The sequence below is a fragment of the Loxodonta africana genome, chromosome 20 (genome assembly GCF_030014295.1).
Source record: "Loxodonta africana isolate mLoxAfr1 chromosome 20, mLoxAfr1.hap2, whole genome shotgun sequence".
Taxonomy (NCBI): Eukaryota; Metazoa; Chordata; class Mammalia; order Proboscidea; family Elephantidae; genus Loxodonta; species Loxodonta africana.
Window position 1 is genome coordinate 30744121 of NC_087361.1, and position 16651 is coordinate 30760771.

General features: G+C 35.8%; 1 protein-coding gene across 1 annotated transcript in view; it reads left to right on the forward strand.

Annotated features, from left to right (window-relative positions):
* GBE1 (1,4-alpha-glucan branching enzyme 1) overlaps positions 1-13263 on the forward strand; it is a 307590-nt gene extending 294327 nt beyond the window's left edge. The window contains exons 15-16 of the mRNA XM_023548170.2: positions 4485-4602; positions 13014-13263. Coding sequence (XP_023403938.2) covers positions 4485-4602; positions 13014-13070 — 175 coding nt within the window. The 3' untranslated portion in view covers positions 13071-13263. The remainder of the gene's footprint in view (positions 1-4484; positions 4603-13013) is intronic.
* Positions 13264-16651: the final 3388 nt, after the last annotated feature.

The following is a 16651-nucleotide window of genomic DNA, read 5'->3' on the forward strand; positions in this document are numbered from 1 at the left end:
TATATGAAATACTTAAAAACCCAGTGCTGTCGAGTCGATTCCGACTCATAGTGACCCTATTAGGAAGCTCTTAAATTTAAAAAAAGAGGAAATCGTAATATTTTAAGATGCCATCCAAATTGATAGGGACCTGTTTGATCTATTTTTTTCTTTTAATAACTGTAAATAATTCATACCATTCTCGGCCTTCTGTGCTTTTTAAAATTCAATGAGGTAAATGTTTTGGTCCAATACTTTGTATTCATCTATAAAACTATCTAATGAGCAATCAATGGATCGAGAACAAATGTAGTAAGCCTTACCTATTCAGAATCCGTAAGGATTAAGGGTCTGTTAAGAGTTTTGTCCTTTTAATTTTTTAAAACTTTAATTAATAATTTAAATGAATATCTGTCTTTCCTTTTTTTACTTTCCCCTCATGTCTTCATTTTGGCTTCTTTACACTTGGAATCTCAGCTTTAGAATTAAATAATAAAATGTAGATGAAAAAACTTTTCCTGATTCTTTCCATAGTAGGTGCCCAGTTGTAGAGAGTAGGGTAGTCACATCTAGATTTGCCGTGTGTACACCCACGCTGTGCCACTGAACTTGTCCTTGGGCACAAGGATTCATCCTTTGCATATCTGTTCTCCTAATTGAGCCTCAGATTCCTTACAAGTAGAATTTTATGTTAGGATAAATTGAAATAATGTATGGAAAGCACCTCGTGTTTGCCACACAGAAGATGCCCAATAAATGTTAGCATTCCCTGTGCCCCTTTCTTCTCTTCACCCATGACTCCAAACAGTCTTTAGTATACCCAGTTGTATATCCAAAATTTCACCGATTAATATGTCTCTGCATTCCCACTATCAGAATTTAGTCCCGTTTACTACCCCTTGAACTGTTGTTAGGCTCCTGACTGGTTTCCCTGACTGCAGTCTTTCCCCTTTCCAATTCTGCCCTTGACCTCCAGATTAGTTTTATTGATCTCCATACCCTTCTCCAAAAACCTTCAGTATTACCATATTTACTACTAAAATCTAAATAGCCTAGGCCAGCCTTCAAGACTCTTCATGTACAAGCTGTCAATCATCCTTTCCCTCCTTAACTACCTTTCATTGTGTATCACTTTCTGCTTTATTTTGGAGACGTACATATGTATGTCTTACCTTCCTTTAGAGGCTGTAAGTTGCATGTAAACCAAGACCACATCTGAGCTGATTTTGAATTTTGCACAGTTTCTTCTACTTAGTAAATGCTTATGGGAATAAAGATCATTTATGCTATTTTCCTCTATTAAAAAAATAATAATAAATGTAATTTGACTTTTCTTGGTGAGTCAGGGTTGTCACCCTGATTATCAGTTTCAAAATTTATTGAGAGTCTGTTGCCAGAAGGCACTCTGCTAGGTGTTAGGGAGGGAGCTAAGTACAAAAGAAGGCCCACTGAAGTGTCCTGCTAAGTTTGTTCTGTCTGCTACGGAATTGGAAACCGTATGAAGAAGGTAAGTTAAAATCAGTGTAAATTGTCTCTGAGTGATATTTCCAGCATGATGTTCTTTATTGAAAAAGAGATGAATATAGGGGATTTGGTGCTTTGTGTGTCTCATATTGTATGTGTGTGTGCTAAGGAGAAAGTGTGAGTGAGAGAATTACAAAGTGAGAGAACATGTCAAAAAAAAATCAGTTGCTTAGATAACTTCTTTCAAAATGTCTGATATCTATTCTAATTCTAAGCAGTGTGGGGTTTTGTGATACTGAAATAATATGTAGTAGCAATTTACAAACCGAACACAAAACATTTTTACAGACATTACTCCTAAGCTAGTGTTTTAATTTGTTGGAATTTCTGGAGTTTAAGGATTACATTTTCTAAAGGAAGTTACTGCATTCCCTAGATAATATAGACACAACCAAAGACAAAAAAAAAAAAAACATTGGTGTTGAGTCGATTTGGACTCATAGCTACCAAATAGTGACTTTATAGGCACAGGGCTAGAAAATGTCAAAGAGATGGTCACGGCAGATTTTTTTCTTTAAATTATGGATCAGGAAAATATGTCTAAACTGGTGTTTGAAACTTTCTATCTGCCTTTTGTAAACTTTCCCTTTACAGCTGTAAGTTATGTGTATTAAATAAGGAGATTCTGACCACTTTTGGTGTGATGATCTCTTTCAATATCAAAAGTAAGTGTATCCTTACAACACTTCTTTCAGTATCCCTTGAAAAAAATAAAGGCAAAAACTTCCTATTAATTTTGTGACCTTTTAATCCACATTTCATTAATCAAAAAAACACTCATTCATAGATATGTATAATAGCATAATTTGGTCTTCTATGAGTCAGAGTCGACTCGACGGCACTGGGTTTTTGGGGACAATGCCTAATATACATATAGATTCCCAGGCAGTTATAATAACATAACGACTCATTCAGTGACACCCTCATAATAACCAACAAAAAGCAAAAACAAATCCATTGCTGTTGAGTCATTTACAACTCATAGGAACCCTATAGGTCAAAGTAGAACTGCCCTATAGGGTTTCCAAGGAGCAGCTAGTGGATTCAAACTGCCGACCTTTTGGTTAACAGCTGTACCTCTTAACCACTGTGCCACCAGGGCTCCCTTATAATAACATCCTTATAATCATTTACTGAGGCTCAACTTACAGGTTGAGAACAACTGATTTTGTTGATAGACTTGATTTCTTCATTCTCTACTACCAATAATCTCTATTGTTGACTAGCAATTTAGTAAAAGATACTGTAATTCACTAGTTTTCATAAATATTTTAAGACATTATTCTCTAAACTATACTCTTTGAAGATTTATAGAAGTATTTGATGAAGTAGAATAAAGACAAAAATCTAAATTTTTCTTTTAATAGCACTTTTATTTCACAATGCTTCATTTATTTACTATGCCTAATCATTTATTTTCAGTACCAGTATTTCACCATTATTTGGTGTGATCAAATCATTTTCAGCGATATTGACTGGCTTTAGAATGCGCTGAGCACGGTCATCTTTCGAAACACTATCGTGTATCCATCCATCATCTTTAAAATTTATTTTCAAGTCGAATCACAGCAGGCAGGTGTGAACTGGCAAAGATGGAGCTAACACTCCTCCCAGCGAAAACACCTTTGGCAAATACGTCTGCATCTCTTATCCAGAAAGAGGCGCGCTGGGCGTGAAAACGATGGGTCATTCATTGTTTATTGTTCACATGTACTAGTAATATGATAATCTTGGATGTAATGAAAATATACAAACATTTCCGAGATTAAAGTTTTATATACCAGGAAAAGAAAGCACAAAGCACTTAAACCTGTCTGTATCCTTGTTGATCTACAAGAAACCGAAGGTTTCTAAGTATTACTGTATGCTTACTTGTGATTTTTTTTCAAGTACCACTTTAGACATTTTGAACAAGATACATTTGATCATAATAACCATCCAGTTCCAGTCCATCCATTGCCATCGAGTCAGCCTCTGCTCACAGCAGCCTCATTTTTTGTCAGAGTAGAGTTGCGCTCCAAAGGGTTTTTAGTGGCTGGTTTTTGGAAAGTAGATCGCCAGACCATTCTTCCCAAATGCCTCTGAGTAGACTTGAACTTCCAGCTTTTTGGTTAACAGCAAGCGCATTAATCATTTGCACCAGCCAGGGTCTCTGTAATAACCATAGCTATGGTTTCTTTTGCTGTAAATAAAATAATGCTAACATACTTAAGAACTCGCTGAAAAAAAAAATCAGGTGATAAATGATAACAGAACGCGTTATTACAACATGAATCCACCTGTAGTATGACTGATAGTGTGTTTATATGATCTTGCTGTGTTAGTGTGGTGTCTATAACTAGGGGTGGGAGTTAGACTGCTTCCTTCTACATTGGTCAGATAGGTCTTTGTTCAGTTCTGTGTTAATAACCAGAATCTAGGAAAATGAATGAATTCAGAGGTAGGGAAGAGGCTGAAAAACCACATCAAATAGGGAATGATTGAAAGTCCTGGGATTGCATTTAGTGTGTATTTAATAATGTATTTAGAGGACATAAAGAAATAGCATAGCTATTATTAAATATTTGAAAGGCTATTATATAGAGAAGTTATTGAACTTGTCCTTTATGTCTTTTCTGGGTAGAAAATAGTCCCAAGAAGTCAATACGAAGAAGGATTTCTAAGAAGTTGAAATGGGTTGCCATAAGAGAAAAGTAGATTCTCTGTTAACAGGCATATTCAGTCTCAGGCTGGATGACCACTTGATGAGCTGTGGTAGAAGGATAGCAAGGATTCCATACTTGAGAATCTCTGACATATTGGAGAAGAAATGAATCAGTCCAGATCAGCCTGCTGTGATTTAAACTGGCGTAGCTTTGGATATAGGAAAATACATGACTTAACAGTGTTCAGGATAATCAGTTTTAAATTTCCATCTCAGGACATATTTCAAAATGTCTCATTCAACTCCCGAAAAATTGTGACTTCCTTAATAGCTGTACATTCAAAATTGTGCTAGATTCAGATGCAGCCGAATATGGAGGACACCAGAGACTGGACCACAATACCGAATTCTTTTCTGAGGCTTTTGAGCATAATGGGCGTTCATATTCTCTTTTGGTAAGTAAGGTTTTTCATATATTTTCATTCGCTTTTAATTTAGCCTTTGATTTTTTTTAAGTAATCTTAGGTTCAAAGAAACAAATCCTCAACAAGTAAGTGGATAAAAAAAAGGGGGGCAGTAGGGAAGCAGGACCATGCTAAGTTAAAAGAGACTTAATGAATGAAAAAGCAAGGTGCAGTGCCTGGTGCTAGACTAAATTGGGTTTTGGAAAAACTAACAGTAAAATATATTTGAGGGACAATTACAGAATTTAGAAATTAATAGGATTATAAGTTAAGTCTCAAAATTTAGAGGAAAAACTTTTTTTTTTATTTTTCTTATGAACATTTCTATTCTTTATGTAAGAATTTTCTTCCCTTCTACTGTGCTTGCTTTCTCTGAAATCCGTTATATTAAGCAGGTTTTTCTATTACCTGCTATGTAATAAAATTAATTTAAAACACTTAGAAAGAATCATATGAATATGCATCTTTTTTCCTTCATGTAGTAAATTAAAGGCTGAATTTACACTAGGTATAAAATTCTCTGCGGTCCTTATACCACTGAGGAAAACATTTTATGTAACAACTTTTATTTTGTGGAATTATCACAAATTATAGAATATTGCTTTAAACTACTTGGTTTAAGCTCTATTTTTTTTTGAAAAGTAGAATCTGTCAAATCTAAAGAAATTCTCATTTAATTTATGATCAGACATTATGCTCAAGTGCAGATCTACATTTTTTAGATCCTTTTTTGTTTCTTTTATGGATTGTTCAATCCTTCTCAGTCTCTCTCTCTCTGTTTTTCATTTTGTCTTGTTTTGCCCATGAGAGATCTTGGATTAAATACGTGTTTCACACTCATGAGGCCAGGATGTATCTAACAAATGTATCGGAACTGTTAAAAATCTGATTTGGATGAAATTCTTCATTTTTCAAAAAAATTAGGTGTTAATCAGGTATAAGAATCTGTACTCCCAATAGCTTCCCTTTTTCAATTGTCCATCCCTTAGAATGGCGTCAACACCTCACTTTATAAGCTGCCATGTTATATGCAGGATCGATGTGGCAAAGACAGTGGAAGAAAATAAATGAAAAAGCAGGGATCAGAATAAGCAAGATCAAGTTGTTGCATTGTACACTGTGAAGAAAGTTCAATGCCCATGGGAGACTTAGATGTCGCCCTAAGTGTTGTATATGTGTATGGGATATGTCCATAAAGATAGAGATATAGTTTTAGATAGAGACAGAGATGCATATGTATTCTTAAGAGGAGGGCTCAAAGATGCTGTCAGATTCTTTCTTCAAAGATGTCGCTAGAGCTTGTCCCAACATTCGTTGTTGACATGTACAATAAGATTGATTAAAAAAAATTGAAGTTTTCAGAAATGAATAAGAAAATTACCTTAATGCTCTGAAATTACCAAAAGAATACCTAGAGACCCCTGAGGGGCTATGGAAGATAATTCGCTCATAGAGAGGAATCATGGAGAAGCCGCGGTTAATCGCAATAAAGCTGAACTTCAGCCAGTGAGCTAGACTGAAAGGGGTTCGAAAGACTCAGACAGCAGAATCTTAGTGAGTCGACTGACTTAAATGTTCATGTATCCAAAGAGGGCTCTGTTTGGGAAAAGACCTGATGGTATAGTGAAAAGATCACAAAAGGTAGCGATAGAAACTGGGATCAAATTCCCTTTCTCCCATTTACTACCTGTGAGAAACTGAGTGAATAATTTAATCTTTTTATGTCTCAGTTTCTCTCTTCTGTAAATGAGGATTGATAATAACATGGTAATGTCATCTGTACAGCAAGGGATTCTTAAAAAAAACCAAAAACCAAACCAGTTGCTGTCACGTTGATTCCAACTTATAGTGACCCTATAGGACAGAGTAGAACTGCCCCATAGAGTTTCAAAGGAGTGCCTGGTGGATTTGAATTGCTGACCTTTTAGTTAACAGCTGTAGCTCTTAACCATTACACCACCAGGGTTTCCAAGGGATTCTTATAAGCCGTAAATTCATTAACTTGTATAAGCTTTTTGGATAGTGCAAAATGCTATTGCACATGTACTTAGAAATTATTATTGGCATGGATATGCAATAATTATTTAGGTATTTTAATTATGTCAAGACACAAGGTGCTTTGGGGACACACAATTAAAGAAGACTTTCTCCCAACCTTGGAGAAATTATTTAAATGAAGGCTAACAATCTTTGGGTGTGGGCAGAAAATATATTGGCATTCTTTTGATTTTATAAGAGCAAAGATACTCTGTCATGGTTGAAACAAGTTAACCCAGTGGCAGCAGCAGCCAGGAGATTACTTTTCAAGCACAAATTGAATTGATCTCATAAATGTGGAATGCACAGTTCTGAATTAGCAGATGGAACAGAGAATACCTCCTAAGTCTCGATAATAAGTGGAGGAATACAGCACCGCAAGCACATGGGAAATAGAACAGCCCCTAATAGAATTCTGATCCCACTCAGTCAGTAAGGTGAGGGTTCCCGGCAGCAGCATTTTGTTTTTGATGGCTGCCGGTGCCTCAGGAGTTAGTCATTTAAATGAGTCTTTAGGTCCCAAATGAAATGACCACTGATTTTAATGTCAGAATAAGAGAACACAAATGGGCCAATAAAATACAGGAAGTCCAAGAAAACAGTTTTCCTTCTTGCTGGAGTTATTCTGGGAATAGCTAGAGAAGAAAATCACATTAAAAAAAAAAAGTTTTAGAGGGCCTCATTTTAACGGAGTTCCTTATTGAATGGATTCATTTGTGGTGGGATCCATTCGAGTTCCTTGAGCATGACCGTGAGTGCTCAGGGTCTGCAGTCACAGCCAGGGAGATCTGTCTTGCCTCCCTCACTGAGAGCAAAAAGAAGGCATGTGGGCAACATAGAACTTTTTTCACTTCCAGGGAATTTCTGCCCATCGTAACTGGTACACATTTACTAAAGCTTAATTTGCAAGCTCAGTAACCCCAAGGGTCTACTGAATAAGTGTCAAATCTGTTTTCAAAGATAGGAACAAACAGAGCTCGAAGGATTGCTCAAATAGCCAGACATGCTGCAGCATCAGCAGGTAGGGCTCCCACGTCGTCTTTATGTGCTCTGTCAGTTGAAATTGTGAAGCCAGGTCATAACTGCGTGTGTACTACCACTGAAACGTATTTGCTAAGGTCAGAGCATCTCACAAACGCTGGAAAGCCATAGGGCAGAGCTTCTCCATTCTGCTTTACTGGCAGTTACTGGGAAATTCATTTTAACGTAATCATTTCTCTTTATTTCTGTTCCTGATATAGAAATTTAGATGTTAACCTCTATGTTAATCAGTATACTGGGGGGAAGGAGAGTTTCCTTTCTTTTCTCTGACTCATAAATTCAAATTCCCTAACACAAATGGGAAAACGGAGATGCTGAGCCTTAAATGAATTAGACTCCTTTACAGTAATTCAGGTTGTCTCAATAATGAAAACACGAAAAAGCAGTAGAGGTAGCATTAATTACTTTGCCACTGAGACACCTGATCACTAACAAGTAGGTCTGTTTATTTCATTCTAAATTTGGGTGTTCAGAAGTAGACTTGTTTTAAATAAAGAGCTGAGCAGGTAAAGTAGCATGTGTTTTGGCTGTCTGAATAATGGAATTGAATTATATTGTGGCAGTCTGATTCCTTGTGAAGAGTGGGTTATAAATATATAAACTAGATAAATGTCACTAGATGAACATAAATAAAACTAGATAGGTATAACTGGTTGGTGCAAACGGTTAAGTGCATGGCTACTAACTGAAAGGTTGGCTGTTCAGCTCTACCCAGGGGCACCTCGGAAAACAGGCCTGGTGATCTGGTTCCAGATGGTCACAACCATGAAAACCCTATGGAGCACAGTTCTGCTCTGCAACACATGGAGTTGTCATGAGTTGGAATCAACTCAACAGCAACTGGAAACATAACTAAATAAATATAACCAGAAAGAACTAATTTCATAGCCATACATTATGTTGTCTCCTATGTTCGTAATGTGACCTTAGCTACAAAATGTCTAGGGCTTAACGACTAATAAATAAATGGGCATAGGAGGTCTGTTTATAAATGCATATACTTAAATAAAAATGGTTTATATTTAAATGTACTTAAAATTTATGTTTAAATCTATTTAAATTATTTTCATGTTTCTTTTCTCTTGCTGCATAATTCAAAACTATTTTTAAAATTAAAATTATATTAAAAAATTAAAATTATAAAAGGAGGGTTATGCAGGTAATACTAAATTGTACCTGTTGCCATCAAGTCGATTCTGACTCATAACAACCCTACAGGACAGAGTAGAACTGCCCCATAGGGCTTCCAAGGCTGTAAATCTTTTCAGAAGCAGACTGCTACATCTTTCTTCCACGGAGTAGCTAACTGCTGACCTTTCGGTTAGGAGCTGAACATTTTGTCACTGTGCCGCCAAGGCTCCTTATATTAAGTTATAGGGACCCCAAATTGTTCATGTCTGTAATTACCTCATGATAACGATTATCTCTGTTTGTCTCAAGTCCTTTAGTATAATCGGAAGTCATTTACTAACCACTAAGAAAATTGATCTACATACTTAGAACCCTAATACAGAAGGAAATTCAAAATTCCATGAAGAGTCATAATTAAGAAAAATCACTTGCTTGGAGAAATTCTTTTATATTGCCTACATTGCAAGGGCTGTAGAGCAACATAAGCACATTCTGGTAATTTTCACTGCAGTGAAAAAAATATAATTACACAATATTCCTGTTAATGATATTATGCAATTATCAATTGAAACTTTTGAGCAGACAGTATTAAGAGGTCTCTAAGTGTGACTGGAATTGGCATCATAAATGCTGCTTACATAAAATGACCAGCATCATTTAGTAAAATTTGTTGGAGAATTTTTTAACCATTAAGTGTAACAGGAAACAGTACATATATGGCAAACCTCAAATGTATTACGTTACTCCTTTTTTAACTCTTAAATTTGAACCAGCTAAAACTCCAAAAGATTGAAGATCACTATTCTCATTAGAAAAGAGAATGAGATCATTTATAAATTATCAGTAGACAGTTCTTATTTACCTTTCATTAATGAAATCATTATGAGATTATGGATCGAACAGAGTAGATACTGGAACTGCATAGGATCCAAATAGGAGACTTAACCTTGACTTGTCCTGATAATACTGTTATGCCGAACGCTGAGCAGGGCCCTATCTTTATTTGTCCTAGGCCTGCCTTGTGTGTTCCATTGTAACATTCTCAGGAGGCTTAGGCTTACCAGAGTCTTCTTACCTGCATATAAGAAGGCTGTCATATCAGGCAAACTTTCTTAATGTACCCAAAACCAAACCAAACCCACTGCCCTTGAGTCAATTCCGACTCTTAGCGACCCTACAGGACAGAGTAGAACTGCCCCATAGAGCTTCCAAGGAGCACCTGGCAGATTTGAACTGTTGACCTTTTGGTTAGCAGCTGTAGCGCTTAACCACTACGCCACCAGGGTTTCCCTCTTAATGTACAGGGACCTAAAAATTCTTTTGTCCAGTTTCTAGTGCCTCCGAGAAATTTAGATTGGCCTTCAGATTTATATTGTTACATGGCAGGAAAAATTTAGAACCATTCTGTTTATAAGCTGCAGTCCCACTGATTAATCAAACCCAGTTATTGTGATTCCCTGGAAACCCTGGTGGTGTAATGGCTAAGTGCTACGGCTGCTAACCATGAGGTCGGCAGTTGGAATCTGCCAGGCGCTCCTTGGAAACTCTATCGGGCAGTTCTACTCTGTCCTATAGGGTTGCTATGAGTCGGAATCAACTTGACAGCAGTGGGTTTGATTTTTTGGTTTTCTTGTGATTCCCAGAACCATTAACCAATTGCCATCTAATCAATTCCAATTTAGGGCAACCCTGTGTATGTAAAACTGAGCTCCACAGGGTTTTCAGTGGCTGATTTTTTAGAATTAAATCTCAAACCTTCAAACTTTTGGATAGAGCCAAGCATGTTAACTATTTGTACTACCCAGAGAACCAAACCAAACCCACTGCCATTGAGTTGATTCCAACTCGTAGCGACCCTGTAGGACAGAGTAGAGCTGCCGCATAGGGTTTCCAAGGCTGTAAATCTTTATGGAAGCAGACAACCACATCTTTCTCCCACAGAGCAGCTGGTGGGTTCACACCACCGAATTTCAGTTAGCAGCCTAGCGCTTAACCACTGTGCCACCAAGGCCAACCAGAGACCGACCCCTTAATGAGTACGTACATGACAAACCTCTTTGGTTTGATTCATGCCTGTTTTGATAAGATCTGGGGAGGGAATGTGTTGGATCTGAGTCTTGGTTTCTTTTGTTTCTCCTTTGCTTTAGTCTGTATTGCTTTGGTCTGTAGCTTGATTATGGAAGTATGCCACCCTTTAGACTAGATCTGCCTGAATCAGTGCTAATAGCCCTACATTGTTTTTGTTCGTGGATACTTCTAGCTTCTTTTTATTGAACCAAGTTCATAACAACTTACGTTTCACAGTCAGAAAGAAGATATTGAATGGTTGAGATCCCATTAACAGTTAAATTTTTATGTAGTTTAAAAGTTATAAGACATTAAAAATATGTAAATTGCAGGGAAACAGATTGTGGCATTTAAGTACATAGTTTGTCTATACTGCAGAAATGTAGCATTTATCTTTTTAATTCTGACTACAAGTACTAGTTTGCAAATCACACTGTTCAACATTGAGCTTCAGAGTGGCTCTTAGCATTTGTGCAGTTTTTCTCAGATGATCATTTCTTAAATCACTATTACTTTTTAACTGAAAGTTAAGAAAACTAGCCATTACATTTATAATGCAAATTTCTCAAAATTCCACCATTGTAAAACTGCTTTAATTTTGATGTTCAAAACTAACCAGCTGTATTGGTGTAACTTTTTTTTTTTAAAGACTCTTAAGAATTATTTATTATAGACACCTGAATGGAAAACACTGTGCTTGTTTGCAGAGTGGCAATGCATTGGGCATACAATAGTTTTATTTAATGAAAATCAGCTGTTCTATTCTTTTTCTTCATTTTCCCTTCCTCCTTTTTTCCTTAAGGCATGTTTGCTTTACACCTTTCATTCTGTGTCTAAACAATAAAAAGCCCCCCCCCTTTTTTTAACCATCAGTCAAGCTTTCACTTAGAGATAAATAGCCTGAAAATAATAAAATATTAAAGTCAGAAGTGGAGATTTATTATTGCTATAATAATAATCATTTCTAATATTATTTTTACTCTTTTCTTTGTTACTAGTGGTTAAATATGTTAAATATAAAATAGACAATCATCAAGAAATTCAGATCACTTCTCAATTTTATGTTATTCAGATTTAAGTGTATTAGAAGATTTCTTGTGAAATATGCACATATTGCTCCCACTATTATTTATTCCTTTATTTGCTGTTTCTTCTTTTATTTAGTCATTTTTAACACCTAATTTGTCCAGACATTGTATTAAGAACTAGAAATATAAAGACATATGGCCTCTGCTGTCTTAATGCTTATAGTCTAATGGGAAGACTGATAGTAAACTTGAAAGAAGAAAATCACAAATTGTGATATGTGAAATTCAAACAAAAAGGGTGCCATAATAGCAAATAAAGTGGAGAATCTGTCATTTCGGTGGTCAAGGAAAGCCTGTTCATGAAGATGGTATATTTCAAGATCCAAGAGATAAGGAACCAGCAAGGCAAGGAGCATTCTAGGCAGAGGGAATAGCTTGGCAGAGACCCAGAGAAGAGGAAGAGTTTGGGGTGTTCAGCGAACTGAAAGACCACTGTGGTTGAAACCTAGTGAGTGAGGGAAGGAGAAGTAAGAAATGTGATGAGTTGATCCAAGAAACTGGGCAAGGTGAAGATGATGTAGAGCCACGTGTATTTTATTTTAAGTGCAACATCAAGCTGAGAGATTGCTTTAAATTGGCGAGGGGTTTAGAATCCCTTATATTTCATTTAAGTTTTCTTAAAAAAAACGGAAAAAAAGAAGAAATTATAAGTTCAAGTTTCGATGCAAAACAGTGCTTTGTATTTTGTATTATTTTCCTGAATAGAGTAGCGTGTGAACTGTAGGGCAGCTTTCCTTCACCACCTGATAGCGCCTACGCCTGGCAATAAGAGTGCCGTCTGGTCACTAGTATCTTACCAACTTGGTTTTTGTAAATCATATGGAGCCCTCTAGTGGTCATAAACCAAAAGCTTTATAATAGTCTTTGATGCCAAAACGGTGGGAGCTGTCGAATTGCGCCTTCTCTGAGCCCGTGGAATTGTAAAGATACAGTAAATTTAAGGCAAGGTGATACTGCATCATGCCTGTGTCCCTTTGACCTGACGGCATCACGTTCAATATTCCTTTCAGTTGCACTAACATGATTGTGTTGACTTAGGTGTACATTCCAAGCCGAGTGGCCCTCATCCTTAAGAATGTGGATCTGCCAAACTGAAGAGTCCTGAGTTCAGCTCCGCCTAATGCAGATGTGTGTCTGTGTTCCGGTTCTCTTTTTCAAAGAATTTATAATGTGGAAGCTTTTCAAAATATGCTTGTCTCGCCAAAATGTCAGATGTCTGAAATTCAATATTTGTATATGCAAATGAACATGAAAGTTTTTTTCAAAAAGTAGGGTTTTTTTTTTTTTTTTAATTTTAGGAATCCTAGGCTCTGTATTTCAAGCTGTCTGCAAAATTAGTATTTCAAATGTAGTGTTATATGTAATGCTCAAAGCATTTTCCTTTCCTGCCCATGTATTTGAGTCTTTCTAAGTTCAAGTTTGAATCATTTGTCATGTATGCTTATTTCCATTTAATGTATACAGTGTACCTGATGGTCTTATTTGTTCTAATAGCCCTTGGTCTAAATTACCAAGATTATTTTTTTTTTATTGCCCTAGTCTATCAAAGTATGTTTAGAAATACTGTAATAAATACATAATAGTAATATAAAATTAAGAATTGTATCAAAGAAAATATCAAAGTCATTATCTATGAACTCATCTGTGCTTGATTTTAGGTAAGTTTTATTTTGTGATCACTTGTTCACTCAGTATCTTGGTAAATGCAGATATCTCAGTTTTCTGAAGGCCTGCAACAGTAATTGTAACATTTGAAAAAATATGTCTAGTACTTTCAATCAATAAAAAAATTGCAAAATTGCCATTGCTTATGTTTATTCTGTTATAATATCTTGGGGATTGATTTGGAATGAATATTGAAATGCCTTATCTCAACTACTATAATACCTTTCCCATGTATATGTGCATAGGCCTGATAGACTGACATAATGGAATTAATAATCTATTTTTTTCTTTAGGTACTAGGTTTTTGTGTCTTGAAATTATACTAACCAACTCATGTAGCTAAGCTACTTTGCAGCAGTAAACGTGAGCACAATTAGAAGCTGAATTAACTCTCAACTCAGTGTGGTACTCAGCTGTACCTTCGTTTATTAAATAGTAGACCACAAGTCTGAAATAGTACAACTCCTGATGTAATTCATTCATGACTAAAAAATTATGATGCATCTATAAGACATAAAGTATCTGTCACTTATTTTTGAAGATCTTGTTTTTCCCTTATATTAGTACTGGCTGCTTGCTTTTTTGTTTTTAGCCTGATCATTTATGATTAATGAAGAGTACTTGGAAGTTTTTCTATTAAAAATTTATTCGATAAGGAAGACAGAGGCAATAGAGACTTGCTTCTACAGCTAAGCCTATATATTAACCATCCTTGTTAACTTTTTTTTCAGTAAAGCACTGATTCTCCAAGTTTGAGATATGTTGACTTCAAAGCAGAATGATATTTTGATTCTGCGAAAGAATCGGTGAGGCTAGCTGATGATGAAGCATGCTGGGAACCATTACTGAAAGGCTTCTGTGATGCTTTTCTATAACAGGAACCTTATTAGTATCTTATCACTGCCCTGTTTGTGTACTGTATCTGTTATTGATAACAACACATGTGCAACCATGATGTTACATGTTCTAATTTATAATTCCTTAACTTTGCATTTGTTATGTGTGAAAAGATATGCTGTTTCCCTATCAAAGCTTTTTTATAAAAAATGACCAGAATTTACCTAACACACAGAACCTATTTTCTTTGAATTGTGTGATCCCTGTGGTAAAGTAAAAACAAAACCAAAAAACAGCAATTATGTGCTATATTTTTGTTATATTGATCGACTTTGCCAATATATTCTCTAGATTTCACAGTCTAAAGTAAGAATTCCATAATGTAATATTAATTGCCCATGTCAAGTTCCCCCCCCCAATTAAGAACAATAAATGTATGTTGTTAGGTAGGAATAGTAAAAATATGTGCATATAAATAAAATATTAAGAGTCCAAAATAAGAATATAGGCTTTTTTTCCATTTATCACAGCAAAGAAGGCCTTTATATTGCATTGTAATGCTTTAGTGTGTTTCACTTTAGAACTTTTCTTTTTTAAATCCTTAACATTCTCATCATCATGTCATCTAGTGAGAAGTTCTGATTCTTTTTATTGACTAGAAGTTTTCAATAATCACAACAGGAGTTGCACAGTTACTTTTTGTGCTTTATAATAATGTTGTTTTTCTCAGATATGTTCATTACCAATATCAGACGTGAGAATAATCCCTCTTTGTTGATATCCTAAATAAGTGCTTTTACTGTTTTTTTTTTTTTTTTTATGTTCTAGAAAGCATAGATGACTACAGGTTTCTTTCCCATCTTTTTCTGATATTAGCATGTACGCACATGCTAGTAATTGCTCTGTTATCCAAAATAAAACTTACCCCTAATACTAAAGGGTGCTTAATGTTTTAGGTTAGTATTAACCTAATGAGAAAATAGCATCGTTTAGAATAGCCAAAAATGGAATTGTAAATGTTTTCTCTGGAATGTTTCCCACTCTGTAACACTTCAACCATGATGGTCAATTCCTCTCCTATTTTAAGTTTGGTGTTTCTTACTTTGCCCTGTTCTTAGCTGATGTATTCGTCTCTAACATAAAACGAGAGATTTAGTCTCCATGCTTCTCAAGTTCAAAAAGTAACCAGTGACAACAGACTTTTTCATGGCAACTGCAAAAGAATGCAAGTAGTTTTTCCTCTGACTTGAACACTCCCCTTAGCAGTATCAATTCACCGTTTGTCACCCATCAGGGATATAGCTATTGCTGTGAGGAATCATACAGGAGGTTGTCTGAATAAGAAGCCTGTTCTTCAACCAACACAGAAAAGCATAAGACTTATCTGGGGGGAAGTGATGAAGGGTAATGTGTTTTCCGCTTGTGTTTAGCTTTCAGCTTCAGGGCAAATATCTTTTTCACTGTCTCTGGTACTGCAGCCATTGAATCATGTGGTGAAAACAAAGTAAAATAGGTTTCTTGTTGCTCTTCCTGTTTAGAATGAGCCATGGACAGTACCTATAGGAATCCAAACAACGTTGACCAGCCTTGTACCTCACACATTGTTCCCTTTTTCCTATTTTGAGTTGTGTCCTAAACTTGAATTCTTAAGCATGGTGGGTTTTATTTATTTATAGATATTCTTTGTGGGGGACCAAGCACTGAGCTGTGAACTCTGCTATGTAGAATACCTTCCTGAAAGAAAATAGCAATCTATGGCATAAGCAATATCATGTCCTCTAAGTGCAGCAAAGTTCATTTATCATTCATAATGTGTTGGAATTGAAATGTGGATACATTTTCCCACTAAAGCCAGCCTTTAGGGGGAAAAAATCAAATGAACTCCCTTCTAATTTTTCTGCTCTGTTATCTTATTAATGGTGATGTGTAGCGAAATGCTGCAAGACCTTCATTCTGTAGGGCAGGAGTTCTTAACTGATAGTGTGAGGAATCATGAGACAGTACCTCTAAGTGTCTTCGAATCTCTATAATTTAAAACATTACATCAGGATTTTAACTCTTGGCAAACACTGTGCAGAGAAAGCAGTATTTATTTCCATGAAAAATGTATTTTGTGAAAATATGCTTATGCTAAAGGGCATGTCAGTCAGAATTTTACTTATGACTCACAATTC